This window comes from Nicotiana tabacum, mitochondrion (assembly GCF_000715075.1).
Source record: "Nicotiana tabacum mitochondrion, complete genome".
In the NCBI taxonomy this organism is placed as follows: domain Eukaryota; kingdom Viridiplantae; phylum Streptophyta; class Magnoliopsida; order Solanales; family Solanaceae; genus Nicotiana; species Nicotiana tabacum.
Window position 1 is genome coordinate 207501 of NC_006581.1, and position 12500 is coordinate 220000.

Below are 12500 nucleotides of genomic sequence, written 5' to 3' on the forward strand. Positions count from 1 at the left end.
CTCAGAAATGTTTCAAAGAATCAAATTGTTGATATATGTTTCAGAGTTTTGGCTTCTGCCATTTAAATGGTCTTTGAATGCAGTTCGCGGATGTTGAGTACAAGGTGAAGATTAGCCAAGCTTCCTCCAACAATCCTGTCAAGGCAGTTGTATCAAAGGTAGCTTCCCAGTTTGAGCATGACAATTACAAGCAGATACTCAAGGGTATAACAGGAAGGGTGAAATTCTTGCCTTAATGGGGCCTTCTGGCAGTGGGAAAACAACCTTGTTAAAGATATTGGGAGGAAGATTGCAAGAAAATGTCAGAGGAACTGTCACATACAATGACATCCCATATAATACAGCTATCAATAGGAGGTATATTACCTATCCATCAATAATTCTTTTTTCCTTCTCTCTTTCTATTGCCTTAAAACCAAGAATATAGAAAAGTCTTTCTTTCAATGTACATGATTTTGTATTAACTTCCATACCGAATTGAGCAATGTTGTGCTAGGTGGGTTTCGTGACACAAGATGATGTGCTTTTTCCACAATTGACTGTAGAGGAACCCTTAGTTTTTGCTGCATTCTTAAGACTTCCAAGCAAGATGAGTCGACGTCAGAAGTATGAAAGAGCTGAAGTGATTATTAAAGAATTAGGCCTGGAAAGGTATGTGAGCTACCTTTCCATGAACTTCCTTCTCGCCCTTGATTACAAAGCACCACAATCTAAAACTGTCAAAAGAAATTGAACATGATTGTTGCAACTGTTCATTCCTGAATTTCACAATCATAGATGTCGTCACACGAGAATAGGTGGAGGACTTATTAAAGGCATATCTGGGGGAGAGAGAAAAAGAACTAGCATAGGGTATGAAATCCTTGTTGATCCTTCTCTCCTCTTGCTCGACGAACCAACTTCAGGCCTTGATTCGTCCTCCGCAAGGAAGGAACGAGTCGGTTCCCCTTTCCGTCTTTCGGTAGCATAAAGAAAATAGATTCAAATTGACAAACCACCAAAAGAGTGAGAAAAAGGGGGCAAGTGTACATTAGGCCATGTGCAACAAACAAAGTACAAGGATAGCACCGTACCCTCATAGTCCTCAATCTTTGGCACATCTGGATCGGGATCGGCGGAAACTCACTCGGTCTGCGCGTCTACCGGGGCACCATACTGACTTTTTTCTTTATGATATAAGGAGTGCACGGAACTTCATAAAGAGTGAATAGAATTCACTCTATACCCATATCCCTGGAACAACTGTAAAATAAACTCCATCTTAGTCTACCCGACTTTGACTTTGACTTGAAAGAGTAAGTTTTCGCCTCTGTTGTTGAAAAGTCAGGACCCGTTGGGGAATCTATTCTAGACCCGCCTGCCGGCCCTAAATCTATCTTACTCTTCCTTGGTCTCTTCCACGGATCGGTGGATATGAAATAGAATGAATTCAAGGACAAAGTCGCCGGTATACTGTGATCCAGATCCAGGAAGGGCCAGACATGAATCGGAAAGAGTCACTTTCCTCATAGGAGAAAGGGTGCGCGCTAAAGCTAGAGCAGCTCTTTTTCGCGATATAGGTGTAATTAAATTAATTCAGTACTTAAGGTCTTCCCTCGTCAAACGAATAAAAAAAAATCAGGTTGGCTTTTCGCCGTGCTCCTTTTTTTCAGTTATAGGGCGGAGAGAGGGAGGCAACTGAAACTTTTAGAGTCGAGTTTACGCTCTTTCCTCCTCTTTCGATAAGCTTTTCATAGCCGTAGTCGTACTCAAGTACCCTTGCAGGGGAATCCACTTCTGAGATGGAGAGAATCCCGGGATGCATATGCTCTTTTCAGGGTTGAAGGAAGAAGTAAGCGCAGCTATTGGACTTCTTTGTGGTATGGCAGCAGTAGCAAAGAAAGAAGCTGCTCACTCTGCTTTACCGAGAAAGGGGTGACTATCATACGGAAATGAAACTAGTAAAGTAAGATGCCGGAACTCTTGCTTTCGTCTTGTCTTTACTCTTCCCCCCATCCTCCCGTCGCCTGTCCACTCAACTCTGATACCCGAATCTCCTTTTGTTTGAAGTTTATTGGACATGAATGAACCCGAACAGACGTACCCGCTGCTTCTGCTTTCTGCCATATGGGTTCAGTTTCATAATGTTATTACCGGACTCCATTTATTGAATTTGGTCTAGCTATATTACAAGCTTATGTTTTTACGATCTTAATCTAATTATAGTAGACAACCGACTTTCTTAATAAAGAGAAGTTGGGGACATAGTAAACCTCCTACTATAAGAGCGATTCCCTGGGACCGGAAGGGGAAAGATTGAATCTTGAAAGACTGAGCCCCCGGCTAGCAAGATCGGGAGGGTTAGTGTCCTCTTAAGAAGGAATACCCAACTTCTGGGGTCAGCTTCGATCACGAGGAGAGAAGAGCGGACCATTGAAAGTCTCAATTCCTATCCGCCCAAGGTAGAGAGTTCGATTTCAAATCCAACGATTTATTGACCTACGAATCCGCTATTACGCAACTCAACCCTTCTCCGCAAACTCTTTCAGTTGTTGGATGCGCAAAACAACCTATTCCCCTTTACGACGACTCGGTGACCTTTGACACGTTACACCTGGTTGCACGTAATCTTTACTTTCGCCTTTCACTCGTGCAGTTGGACTGACTAGTGACTTTAAATTAAACCTTGAGACCGAGCCCTGCCTCTCACCTTTCGGTTCATTGCAAGGAAAGACTAAAAAGAAAAAAGGAAGCTTTCGGCGGACACAAGCCCTCGGGACTTGACACTTGGACACCGGGAAGCTTGCCCCTTGAGACTGGGTCCTTCGTTTGGAACTGCCCTTTTCCTTTCCAAAGTGGAATTCCTCCTTGCTTTCCCCTTTGACCTGTGCCAAACTCCACTTTTGCTGTTGCCAGGTGGAATGATTCATTCAACCTCGGTATCGGCAACCAAGACACCCTTCTCTGTCGAATGAATCTTCAAATCATCATCTTCAAACCACGACTCCGATCACGGTTTCCAGTTGACTTTATCTCAGGTGACAGGGGCAGGAGAACACTTCACAAAATGCGCTTTGACAGCGAGCGAGATCTTTGAAATTCAATCAGAACAGCACTGGGTGGGTAAGATATAGGATTCTTGTCTGAGTCGCGTGGATCACAAAATGGATCTATGATTTCAAGTCCACTCGTTGATTTCGAGAAAACCGAATCAATTGGCTTTTTTCCCAGCGATGCCTCCAACTCGAGATTTTTCTTCATAGAACTGGCCATCAAATGTATATTCATCCATCTATCAGCTGCGTCTTCTTTAGTGAATGAAAGAGGGACTCGTTTCATAGGTAGCAAGGATAGGAAGAAGGGGTTCAATGAAGGCTGCTGTTGAGGTTTTTATTCCAACTAGCGAGGAAAGGCCTCGTTTTGGTCCTGTAGAATGAATGTGAAAAGCAGAATCCTCAGAATCGTATGATTCAGATACCTGACGAAATGAACAGATAAAAGATCGGGATAGCCGGGATGACCTATTTCAAGATCAGATGATCCACCTCTTTGTCCGCTTGGGAGGGCTAACTCGGATAGGTCAGATACGAGGGAAACAGCCCATAAAAGAGAGATCGGATGCCCTTTCCGATGCAGTTCACGATGCGGAGCTGCCAACTAGCTAAGCTAGGTAGTTTGTTGTTAGAATATCTATCCTAGTAGGAAGATGGAAAGAATATACTATACACTATAGGAGAGTCAAAGAATAGGCCTGTTGGAACTATATCAAGATTAGAATGACAAGGAATATCCGTATCCGTATATAATAAGTTGGGCTCTATCCTTCCCGCCCACCTCATTAATATCTGGAGGGAAGAATCCGAGGGTAGCCTGATGATTAAGGGACAGGGACACTGTCAACAGGGTATGGTTCTTTTTTATCACCCCGGATGACGCACACTGCTTTAAATAAAGCGCAGTGAATAATGCGCCAGACCGCCTAACCAGTTGAACCGTTCTCTTATAGAACGGGTAAGCCGTCAGGTCAAAGTACGTATTTGAGGATTGCCTCTCCATGACAGATGTCTTCCTCCTCATTTTCCAATAACAAATTCAAATAGGCTTGACCCTTCTGCTTGGGTTATTTGTGACTGCTGGACCCTCCGCATAATCTTTGATTATTTACTTCTCCGTAATCGAACCTGCCATCGACCCCTGTTGATAACCTGTCCTTGTAACTTTCCTATGTATGGTCTCTCCACTAAGCTTTGATCTACGCGCACTAGCTTCCTCGGCGACTAATGCCCTTCTGCTGGTCTTTCGTCCATTGCCTATGGTCTTTGGTAAGTAGTCTATAGTTCACTTTCGTCTATGGCCTGCCCCGCTCTCTTTTCAACTTAGTTATTAGTACTTCGGAGTGGTGCATACTCTCCTGCTTGGCTATTGAATGAATCTTATGCTTGTCAGGTCCACTCCTCTGTCTTCTCTTGCCTATCGTCCACTTCGGTGACTCCAACCCCGGAAAGATGATCTCTTCCACTAACCTCTTCCCATGAACTTCCGGAGTCCCTATCTAATAGTCACCCCCCTCCCTTACTGACTAAGGCTAAGGTGGTGTCAACCAAAGGGGCAAGAAGTTCTCACATGAATAGACGTTTGAATATTCGCTCAGTACTTGAACCTTCGATCACTCGGATTCGTCGTTCACCTTCTCAAACCGACGAAGCCTACTCGACCTTCGTATTCCCTGCCCCCATACCTGAATGAAGGAAAGTAATAGCTAGAAAAAGAGGCTATTCCATCGTTGGCATAAGATGAACCGAGGAATCCAACCAAATATGAATGAATAGGCATGTGGGAACAGCATTGCTTGCATTGATTCAATTGATTTGAAGCGGCGGTTATACTATACATAGATAGTTTTCACTAGGGGTTTTTACCGAATTGTTCACAAGCCCGTCAGAAGCAACCTCAGCAGAAAGCCACTCTTCCAGAGTCTCGTCCATCGTCTGCTTAGGCGACTATTTAATAGCCTTTAGATCTTCCTGTGAGTTAGGCCTAATACTCTACTATATAGGATAGGCTAGGCTCCTTCCTCTGTTCTTTTTAATATACACTAAACCGAAAGTCTTGGTTTCAATGACTCCCCAAGCCATGACCTATTTGATCCTTCAGAACCAGCTTCAGCATTGAGTAAAGAAAAGAAGAATTCACTATTGGATCCTTCGGCCGTGTGGACATCAAAATCTTCACTTTCATGAGCAGGGATATTTAGCTATTTAGCCTTAGAGAAAGGCTGACTTGAGAGCCCTAGTCCCTTACTTTTAGAGAAGAAGGACAGCTCCGTTCGTGATTCCCGGGTGGGGATCACTTCACTCCAGCGCCTGTAGAGTCTTCTTGCATCTTTCCTTGAAAATCGACTAAGCGCGAACAGAAGCATCCATGAGCGAGAACTAGAACAGATAGGACGAATACGTGACCAGAGAATGAGATGGGAGGCGTGACTACCGTGCTCTTATGCTGAAAAGTACCTCTTATCCGCCCTAAAAACGTGCGAGAATTGCAATGCAAGCGGCGAAACTGCAGCAACAGCCCCTCTCCTTAGAGTCAAGTGGCTGAACGCCCCTCGAATCTTGTCTTCGGTTGCTAACCACCTGCGCAAGGGCCTTGTTATTTATAGGAGAGATTAGGGAGATGAGGCAAGGAAGGGATCAAGGAAAGACCCGCCAAGAATTCGATGTTCGATGATAGAATCTTTGGAATCGTTAGCAAAAAGAAAAGCCGACCTTTTCTTTTGCACGCTTTTTTACATTTCAGTTCAGATACCTTGCTCGACTTGCGCCTTTGCACGCTCGACCGCTCCCCCATCCCACCTGGCCCATTCTAGCGGGGAATAACCTCAATCCGTAGAAGCTGCATCCTCAAGGGCTGAGTGATTATGCCAGTGATCAAGATATCAACCACATAAATAGGTAGTAAAATGGTTATGGACCCACGATGACGAAAAGTAAGTGATGCGTCGGACTTAGAAAATCTTAGGCCAAACTAAATGTTGATCAGTGAAGACAAGAAAGCTTTTAAGTGTAGACGACTACTTGTACTTGAAATTCCATTCCTTTATCCGGTGGGAGGGTTTAGAGCCAGTTAAGCCAATAGCATATCTAGCAAAAGCTTCAGTAACACTAGCTACATCAGTAGATCATTGATTAGCATACCTCCTCTGAATAGTCTACGTGGACCCTAGTTTCTATTACTATTAATTCTAATTAATCCAGTAATGCATACAGCCTTGACTCTCTTAAAGAGCAGGAGGTTTAGCGTCAACTCATTCAATGAATGTTCTTTCATTCACCACACGGATGAATCCTACTCTGTATTTTCCAGCGGACAGTCATTTGTCTAAAGAGAATAGACGTATAGCAGCTCTCTCTCATAACAGAATGAAAGCAAGCAAGAACGAAATGAGCGCTTACCCTATCGACCGAAGCTACTATCCTAAAATCAGAAACTCCTAAATTAAAGAACTACAGGAAAGGTAATATACTGAGCTAGCCTCCCGTTATGCACCAATGCTTGAACAGGACCGTTAACCTTTACCAAAAGAAAGAAGAGCTATTGGTCAGTTTCCTATAGTTGACCGATACAGCTCGACCGATTGAGACAGGGCAGATGCGACCGATGGAAGGGATCTAATTTGAAGAAGTAAGTCATTTGTGGACTGATTCCGACCCTTTACCAGAAGACAAGAGATTCGCGGTATGGCTTTAGAAAAGGTATTCATTATACGGATATCGTTTAACGAATTGCCCGATTGCCGATTCACTGCGCCTACCAATGATGCCTTTCACTTTCAGACAGTTCCTCGCGCATGAAAGGACTTCACTTAGAAAGTCAAGATAAGAAAGGATAAAGGATGGTCTACGATCAGGGAATGCCTTTTTTGTTAAAGAGAATTGGCCGTAGAGAGAGCGCCTATCTCTCATAAGAGAAGGAGAGCCACTTTTTTTGATAGTATATTAATGAGTAGGACTTAAATTCCAAGCGCTCCTAGCTCAGAAACCACACACAGACAAAGACATGGAGGCCCATAAAACTCATAAATAATAGACTAAGAAATATACGTGACATACACTTCCTGTGTGAAGTTTTCATCTTAATGAATCAAAGCAGTTTGTAAAATGCTACTTTTCTTTCTGCAACAAGTAAGACTACTTTTTCTTATCATACACCCTTCTGAATGAATGAATCTCAAAAATTAGACTCCTAAACTAGTCCCCCTCCTCTCTTTCTTCAAAGACAGAGGTACACATCACAGGAAAAAAACCCAAAAACAGAAAGAGAAAGAAGTAAGTCAAAAAATAGGAAATACTGCTAGATGGCTAGCAGATTAGCAGCAAAGTACGCTTTTACTTCCTTTTGGCACAACAAAACAAGGTAGTAATACGGGAGAAAGTGGTCCAGTAATCTTCTCCAGCAGGGTGGCCATAGTGAGATAGAGTGGTGAAACTGGGTTCCGAATAAAAACAGAGCGAGGAGGGAAGGCAAAAGCTATGACATTGGAATCCGCTTCAAGGTAAGCCCCACTCCACTGAATTGGAGAATTCCAGAACACGTATCAGAGAGTGCTCCAATGGCAGCGGGGGCACAATTGAGATAATTTCGACGATTAGAAAAGAAAAAGAAGAAAGTTAGTCTTCAATGAGCTCGAGATAGCTGCCTGATGAGAGGAAGGGACGCCGGGTACAGTCTTTCTTTGGTTCCAGCCCCCCGGTTACACCAAAGCACACCAGTCAACACTGTACTATAGCGCTTACACCTGTGAGGTGGCACGATAATATCGTATATAAATAAAACACCTGAGTTGGCGAAATAAAAAAAAAGCTAACGCTAACTAAGTGTTTAGTTACCATGCCCAAAAGTCCCATGCCTTTCCGGACCAACCACCGGCGATTTCCTACAAGTCTCTCTTTTTGTTTGGGGGGAGCAGAGCAGTCAAAGAATGAACCAAACAAAATGATTGGTCTTGTTGTACACTCACTCTTAGTCAAAATTTCCTGTTTGATGTTCGTGTTCGCAGATATGATGCAAGGAAGAATAGACTTACATCATGATGTCTTTTTCTTCGTTATTCTGATTTTGGTTTTCGTATCATGGATCTTGGGTCGCACTTTATGTCATTTCTGCTATAAAAAATTTTTAAATTCATGGGTACCTAAGATTGAGAAAACTTGGACCATTTTCCCGTGTATTGTTTGCTTGTCTATGAATTTCGCAGGGTTGATGCAACTGGCAGAATGCGCTGACAACTCATTAGATCTGGAATTTCGCTTAGGCCCCCCAGGAACGCCGCTAGAAAGGGGGGAAGCGTCTCTTCCAAATCTAAATGAGCTTCCCGACATACTATATGAACAACGGGTTCTAATTCAAGACTCTGATTTTTTCAACGTTGAACTTGAGCAGAACGAAATGGCTTCTCTAATAAATCGACTTCCTAAGGAAGAACTTTATGACGTAATTAGGGAAGACTCCATTCGAAAGCCACTAAACGAGTTCAACGCGGAGCAGCAAGCACGGTTAAGGGATATAGCTATTAACCACTTTTCATTAAAAAATGAAATAATCGAAAAAATGAAATCTCTTTATCCCAACGATGAATGGGATTTGACAAAAGTCATTCGAGAGAAATTCTTTTGTGGACGGCAAAAAGATCGGGAGTCTTCCTTGGAAGATCTCAAAAGGATGCTTGCTGCTTTAAATGAAGAGGGGAAATGCGCGAGTTGCGCACAAAGGCTAAAATTTAATATTACAAATTGGAATTGGAAAGAATGAGAATTCATTACTCTTTTTTGCATATTGACTATCGAAGTATGTTCCACTTTGGACTTGGTCATGCAAGGGATCCCCCCAGAAGACATAAGAAAGTCGATTCGCTACCTCTGAACGGAAGGGCCCCCGTTATGTAGTTTTTTTCGCTGAATAAATGAGAGAGAGTGGGAGGGCGGGTCTCTTCTCATTGGGCCCGCTTGGATTATGGTTGCTACCGAGGACTTTCTGGATTTCTTTTCCGAGAAGCGAGACGCGCTAGACAAAAACCCCGAATGGGGCCCGGTAGAGAAAGACAGAAAGGAGATCGAGTTCATTGAGCAAGTCAAACTCGATCTTGCAGCACGCGGGCGCGAGTCTCCCTATATTAAAAAAATTCTTGGGTCGGGGTGAAATCCGGAGATCTACGAAGGAAGGGGTCTTCGACTGGGGTGAAGTCGTAACAAGGTAGCCGTAGGGGAACCTGTGGCTGGATTGAATCTTTCGCGATGGAAATGCACTCTTCCCCCAACTTCTCCCGAAAGTGAATACTTATGTAAACCGAAAAGCGCATAATCACTTAAGAAAGGGACAGTCTCCTCGACTGATAACCGAGCAATCCCAAAAGGAGACCACATGGCGACCCATCCATAGGACTAATCTACCAAATGAACCCCTCCCTGGGCAACGGACTACTTCTTTTTAGAGCGGGCTATTTCTAGGGCGAGGAATATATTTCTATTTAACTACTCCATCTGGTCAAGAGCCAGCATCTCAATGCAACATTATTCCATTCTCAGTCTGTAGTGCTTCTGCCAGCTAATGCTAATAGAAGATAAGAGATTGTTGAAAGTAACTGAACAAGGTTGTACAGCTTTGGTTCATTAATATCAAGTCTAAAGGGTCATGTATCCATAGTCAAAGTCCCCTGTGATCAAGCATAGTTTGTGAAAGTGGGATCTTTTTTTCCCACTTTAGCTCAATTGCATTGTGAACCTTCTTTGCTCAATCGCTTTCCTTAGGCACATGTCTTCAAGTCTTGTAGAACTTGATGAAGAGGAGCGGAGATGGAATGAAAGAAGCAATGAGAGAGCCTAATTCCCTCCTGACCGAGTATAAGCATGTTCCATTGGCCTTTATTACATTAGATTAGTGGGACTACGGCTGGCTCTTTCTCCTCAATCGGTGGAAATGCCATTCATAACATCTTTGGCAACCTTTCTTTCACAGGTGGCAGAATTATAGACCATATAACCTTGCCAACTAAAGCGTCCTACTCTACCGCAGTAAGGGCTTAAGCGATCGAAGTGACCTAACCTGGCTCCATCTAGAAGGTTGGAATCTTCCGGGTCTATCTGCTCTTCAATACCTTTGCCTCAACTGGGATTTCGAACCTTTGTTTTCGGTACCAAAAAGTGATTCTCTTCTTGCATGATCGAATGAAAGGCGGACTATAGGCAATCGTTCTCAACGAGTGGAAAGGGTGCTTTTCTCTCTCCTCTGATGATGATTCGAAAAGAGTAAGAACAATCTCCTCATGCAAAACACCAATCTATGTGTCTTTGCTCCTCATCCTTTTTTACCTTTGTCAGTGAGGGTAAGCGGGCATACTTGCTTTCCCTTCTTCCAGGATCAAATGCGAAAATGAGACCTCCCTTTCGGTCCTATTTTATTTACCCACCTCTTTGGAAGCCGCGTTTACCACTCGAATTGGCCAGACCAAAAAGTCAAGTGGGTCAGAACTCCTATGAAGTTTGAAGTTAGAACCCAAGCGAGAGTCGTGGAAGAATCATTCTATAGGCAGAAATAAAGGCTTTCTTGGTTTCAGAATGGTTACAGGAAAACTCCATTTTTTCATGCTTCTATGGCAGCAAGAAGGGGAAGGAGCCCTTTCTGGCTAATATCTGCTGGTCACGGGTCGAATTAGAGTACTTCAACTTGGAAGCTGAAATCCTACCTTTTCTTTATGCGTAAATCTGGTAAAAAAGCTCCCTTGCGGCTTTATAAGATTGCTTGAAAATCCGGGCATTTCGCTCCCTCCAAGTATTATATATGGTTTTCCAAAAAAAAGCAGTTTCGTAATAGAGCTAATGAGACCATGCCCCGGATAATGGTGCATCACCTACTCGGCCTCATCTTGCAAGGGCAAGGGGGATCCCCTGGCTAGGAGGGTATTCAGCAAGTGCTTCCAAATCTCCTCAACATAAGGGCAACGATTGATAGTTGAAACCTCTTTTTCAAGTCCCGGGGGACTAGTTGCTTGGTTCCGACCATTTCCGCTAAAGAAAAAGCCATTCCTGACTAAAGAAAAGTCAAAACAAAAGGTAGGCGGTCAGACCTAGGGCATGTAGCATAGAAAAACCTTCGCCCTTAGCGAAGGGCTTTCTGAAAGCTCCATTTGAAGCAGGTGCCTAAACAGATGATTCCAGTTCAACTCATTTTTGAAATGCTACCTCAAGAGAAGGGGGGCCTCTGGCCCGGAAGATGCCTTATATGGATAGGGTATATACTACTACGATTGGCTCTATTCCCTGAGAGTCCCAATCTTCTTGAAAAAACGTGATACGCGGAACCTTGGTTCGTGAATTTTCCAGTTGGAATTCCTACATTTAGTATTTAGTAGTTTCATTCGACAGCTAAAATTCATGCTTTTGACGTAGCATCGGGTGTTCACTTGGAAAACCTTTCTATAGTGCCCCATTTCCTATGATATCCAAACCCGAAATATGGTGCTTTTGCTGTGCCATTGAGAAAGGAAAGCGCACTCAATCAATTACCATGCCGTGTCGTAAGACAAAAAGTCATCCGCAGGAGCGGAAAGCCACTTGACTCTAAGGAGAGGAGCTTAAAACCAATATCTTGGGGAATGGCCTCCACTCTACGAACCAAGTCTTTCTGACGAGGCACCAGCTTTCTTTGATCCCTTTCCCTAAAGAGTACTTTCGTATGCATAACCTGTTCTTTCCTATGGCTAAGCCGTGGAATCCTATGGACGTGGAAGACTATAGATAAGCAGTGGAAGTTAGATCAGTTGCTTAGGAAGGTGCCTATAGAAGTTCCCTGCCATGCATTTCCTGGACTCTGATAGCCCTTGATTCTATGGCGGTCCAGGGGGAGTTCCCTGCGGCCTCTATATAAAGCTATATAGTTCTAGTTTAAATGGCAGTTGCCTTCGGTACATTTTCAGTAAAAAAGGAATCTCAAAATCCCTAGCCAGCTTATCTAATCTCCCAGACTTTATCGAGCCAGTTCGAGGGGTTGTAGTTCCACCCATCCTAACTAAGCTCTTCAATTGCTAATGCCGTACTTGGGGTTTTAGAAGGAGTGGAAATTCTAGATTGAGTTCTCTTTGCTCTTCTCTCTCTCGCCCTTCCAGTCCATCGATTGTTAGTTCTCTTGAGACTTCTGTTACATCCCTTAAGTCAGTCTTAAGGGTAGATAGCGCTATAGGCTAACGATAAGATTCAAGGGCCTTCTATTTAGTCGATGCTTCTTTTTCCTTTGATGGAGAAGTAGTAGTTGCTTCTCTCTGAAAGTTCAAGCGAGTTCTTGGAGTGCTTTTGTAAGAAGCCCCCTCCTGTTGGCGTGCTATAAAATGGAATTCGAGTGATAGGCCAATGCTAAGTCTTCCATGTCGTTGGATAGTAGGTTCGAGGGCAAGGAAGGAGGTTATCATTTTGAAGCCTGCGAGCTAGTAATTCCTCTCCTCGAGAAAATTGGCATACCTTTTGATCTCCCTC

The 12500-nt window shown here is 43.6% G+C and overlaps 4 protein-coding genes across 4 annotated transcripts in view; 2 read left to right on the forward strand and 2 right to left on the reverse strand.

Annotated features, from left to right (window-relative positions):
• orf103b (hypothetical protein) overlaps positions 1-66 on the forward strand; it is a 312-nt gene extending 246 nt beyond the window's left edge. The window contains exon 1 of the mRNA in view: positions 1-66. This exon is cut by the window's left edge and continues 246 nt beyond it. Within this exon, the coding sequence (YP_173428.1) occupies positions 1-66 (66 nt within the window).
• Positions 67-2549: 2483 nt separating this feature from the next.
• Positions 2550-2909, reverse strand: orf119b (hypothetical protein). The gene has a single exon. The coding sequence runs from the start codon at positions 2907-2909 to the stop codon at positions 2550-2552; it is 360 nt and encodes a 119-aa protein (YP_173429.1).
• An 841-nt stretch (positions 2910-3750) lies between these two features.
• Positions 3751-4056, reverse strand: orf101c (hypothetical protein). The gene has a single exon. It carries the CDS (start codon positions 4054-4056, stop codon positions 3751-3753), a length of 306 nt encoding a protein of 101 aa, YP_173430.1.
• A 3810-nt stretch (positions 4057-7866) lies between these two features.
• Positions 7867-8787, forward strand: orf306 (hypothetical protein). Its single transcript has one exon. It carries the CDS (start codon positions 7867-7869, stop codon positions 8785-8787), a length of 921 nt encoding a protein of 306 aa, YP_173431.1.
• The last annotated feature ends 3713 nt before the right edge of the window (positions 8788-12500 follow it).